We start from the raw sequence: 3,859 nt of genomic DNA, 5'->3' as shown, positions 1-3,859 counted from the left end.
CACTCACATTAGCCGCCGGCATCTCACTCCGAACAGGTAGACACGCTGCTGAGGACGTGGAGTGGCGTCCGATGGCGGCGCTAGTGCAGTGTCTGATACTATTTCGGAAGCGTGGCGCGCTCCATAGGCTCGACGGCGACAGTGCGGTCCCGGTGTGCTCATCACTGGCGGTGGAGTCGACTGGCGTCACCGGCTGCAGGCCGTCTCTGCGACTGGTGACCTGCCGGCCGGTGACCCAGGTCCGCCAGGCCGCACCGGTCGACAGTGGTGCGAGTGACTCCGTGCGCCGCTGGGACTGCCGGCTGGCGGGGCGTGACCGGGCCAGGGGCGCCGAGCTGGCGCCGGTCGGTGTGTGTGTCCTGGACTTGCATACCGCCCGGCATGCTGATCGCTGGTCTGGTGCCGAGGCTTCCTGTACGGCAGCTTTCTGAGCTGGCGCACCGGTGACATGAACAGCTAACAGCAAGGAAGATAGCAGCCACATCCCAGTCACAATCATTTGTTGAGTTCGGTGATGGGCCACAGAAATTATTGATCCAAGCCTATCGCATCAGGAAGTCGGGGCAACGTCATGACGCACACTATGTTGATAGCGCCGTGCTAGCAGTGCGAAGGAGGATCCCGTCACAGATATACGTTTACTTACCTTAAACAACTTTGAGTACAGTTACCAGCTTAGTCACTTGGCAACAAAAGTCGAGACAACTTAAGATGGCAACAAAACTTTTAGTTACTTGCTACAACTTTTAGCTAATAAAAAGTCCTGACAACTTCTCCAAGTGAATCATACACGCTATAGATGTGCTTTCTTTGATATATCATATATAATATACATATATATATATATATATATATATATATATATATATATATACATATCACTGAGAACATCCGCGATATCCACAAAAATGCAGATGCGGTTGTCGCCGGTTTTTGTATCTGTCCACGATGCGGACTGACATGTTGCTTACGCACAATGTCGTAATCAGCGTTTTCACAATTTCCTATTTATTCGGGCAGCGGAAAGCGGGCGGCATTTTTACGACATCGTGTTTGGTTCGGTGTTATCCGGAATACCCTCTGAGTCTCAGCCGTGTGGGGCGCGGGCCGATGGCAACGAACAGATGCGTAACATTGTGTAGGCAGCCATGGAACATCCCACCCGAATTTCGTGCCGTCAACAGTCCATGTCTCAGCAGCGATTGTCCAGGTGTTCACGAAAGCTTGCGGATTGAGGTGTTGGCATGCGTTTGGCACTAGCATCGCTGTAACTGTTATTGTTCCGTTTCAGATTTCGCCATGAAGTTGATCGTCTGCATTGTGCTGGCTGTGTCAGCCATGGTGGCTGCCGACGAGGGCTTCTTTCCCCAGTCTGCCCAGTCAGCGCCCGATACCTACAGCAACTACAACTATAACAACTATTACGATCACCAGCCTCCCAAACAGACTGGGTAAGTCCGACTGCGTCGTTTGTACGTTCCGGTACACTGATGTGGTAATGGTCCAAAAATGCAAATGACATCATGATTGACCTCATGGAGGGTAGATGTGCCCTGATAAAATCCAAGTATGCTCTTCGACAGAAGCGTGCAGTGGATCGTGGTCATGGGCAGTCGGCAGTCCTCTAGGATTTTGGATTAAGTTTGCCGGTCGGGATCACGGGGTCACGAGGTCACCACGACGTTTTATGCACGATTTGGAAGTCATTCTCAGATGGCGCGGTTCCATTGTTCGGACAATGACGTGTGGGTTGAAATGCATGCTACGACATTTAAATCTTGAATGATGTGAAACATTGGGCTCCGTGCCGTAAACAACTTGGTTTGGGTCAGAATGAAGTGACTACCGCGCTAAACTGCCGTATGAGAGGACATCGCGGAACTGAAGATCACACCCGAACGATAGATTGACTCTCCTGGTTTGTTTCAGGTGGCTGGACCGCCTGTTCGGAGATACCCGACGTCAGGGATTGGGAGGCCTCCTCGGAGGACTTGGTGGACTTGGAGCCGCCGGTGAGAGACCTCTGGCGTTTATTTAAATACCATCATGAGTGACACGGAGAGCTGTATTGCGTGCTCCGCACCTTTGAAAGTGACATTGGAAATACTATCTAGGGAGAATAGCTCTGGCTGCGTGACGCACCGCTACGCCGATGACAAGTTGATTTGGCAGTGATTGTGCCGATCTGAGGCCTCGTTGGTGCTAAGATTTCTGAACCATGCACGAGCCGTGACCGGCTCTGAATGCGGGTGAAGAGGCAGCTGGTTTTGCAGGCCTGTTCCAATAACAGATGGCTGCGTCGGTAACGCCGCTGTCGATGTTACCAGGCCCCATCATCGGAGTGGTGGTCGCCGTCGTTGCTGTGGTCGCGGTTGTGGCTGGCATCGGCTACGTCGTCACCACCATCAACTCATCTGGCCGAGGCCTGGACACGGACGAATGGGAGGTGAACCACTCGGTCTGGATGGACCAGCTGCAGCGGGACTTCGAGGACTCGTGGTCGACGCAGTAGGCCTGGGACGTACATCATTTGCAAACGTCGCAGTTGGCACGCGCGGAATCCATCGCGCGCCGCGGGCTGCGTAGCATGTCTCGATATGGGGGAGAAGTGTTTCTGTTCTCCGAAAATTGCTCACTGAAGGGATCAGAAGCTTTAACTCCATTTGCCCTGTAGGCCCGTTTTGTATGCTCTCTAGTCAAGGCATTCAGACTAAGGTTGCGACCGTGGGGTCTGCATGACACTATTTTTTTTAAATCAGCGAATGCTTTCTTATGATGTAATTTTTGGAACGCTCCAGTCCACAAATATGCTATTGATTTTACTCCGGATGTAAAACGTGACGAATCCTACCCTCCACCAATCTCTCTGGATTTTCAGCTTTTTCGCCTCCAACTTTAGTCAAAAGTTTCAACCAATAGTGAGACAAGAGCTCATAATTAGCTGTCATAATTGGTACTTAAGCACGGCACATATAAAAGTCGGCAATGCACACCTGTTTTTAACATGATTGATTTGCTTAACTCACTTTGAAACGCAAAGCCGTCGCATGCAGTAAGCACAATGCGCCCGATGGGTCGAACTGTTTGCATACCATTGACGACGGACTAAAACTGCCTGCGTTGTCTTTCAGTCCTGTTGTTATGGCAATTCGCCAGTCGCCAGACGTCGTCAGTTTTGAAGACTCGTTTGTTTTGCCAATTTGTTTTTTGTTTTTAATGTTTTGTGCTGTTGTGCGCTTGTTTTTGTTGCGTTGGAGATATGACAAGCCTGTTACGCCTGCACTACTGATAATTGTGTTGACCATTGTAATACAGTGGACCATAAACGTGCGCGGCTTGAATGAAGACATTATATTTACGGTCCCAGCTTGGCCGACCGACCTCATCGGTAGTCTGAGCTGTTACGAGTCGTGCTTGGGTGTGTTGGCCGCTCCGGGGTGTGGTCGATTTTAAACAGATCATCAGAAAACGAAGGTTCCACCGCAGTAGCTTGCGTCTCAGTTAAGACTGAAAGTTGACATATATTGCTTCGGAGATGACTGTGCCACGACAAACCACAGGACGTAGTTTGCCAACAACTACAACTACAAAACACGAAAAACCACAGAGGTGGCACCTGGCCCACGCACTGAAGAACAGGCAGGCCTATCGAAGGTTCTCAAAACTTACCGAGGGGTCGATCTTGCCTCTGCAGAGAGCAGGGAGAGGGAATGGTTCATCTGCATGAGAACAGCAGGGCAACGTATCTAAGCAGATTTACTAATTTCACAGCATAACAACGCGTCTCAATCGACATTCACCGGAGATGCGTCACAACACAATGTCGTATCGGAGCACAGCACAGCAGAGCGACGCAACC

At 50.7% G+C, this 3,859-nt stretch overlaps 1 protein-coding gene across 1 annotated transcript; it reads left to right on the top strand.

Moving 5' to 3' along the window:
* LOC119099709 (uncharacterized) lies at nt 1-3,341 on the top strand. The gene is made up of 4 exons (XM_037222773.1): nt 1-36; nt 1,292-1,451; nt 1,930-2,012; nt 2,328-3,341. Exons 2-4 carry the CDS (start codon nt 1,300-1,302, stop codon nt 2,510-2,512), a joined length of 420 nt encoding a protein of 139 aa, XP_037078668.1. The 5' UTR covers nt 1-36; nt 1,292-1,299; the 3' UTR covers nt 2,513-3,341.
* Nucleotides 3,342-3,859: the final 518 nt, after the last annotated feature.

Source organism: Pollicipes pollicipes, unplaced genomic scaffold (genome assembly GCF_011947565.3).
Source record: "Pollicipes pollicipes isolate AB1234 unplaced genomic scaffold, Ppol_2.1 Scaffold_4881;HRSCAF=5763_pilon_pilon_pilon, whole genome shotgun sequence".
Taxonomy (NCBI): domain Eukaryota; kingdom Metazoa; phylum Arthropoda; class Thecostraca; order Pollicipedomorpha; family Pollicipedidae; genus Pollicipes; species Pollicipes pollicipes.
The sequence above is the reverse complement of the archived record's forward strand: the minus strand, read 5'-3'. Positions and strand labels throughout refer to the sequence as shown.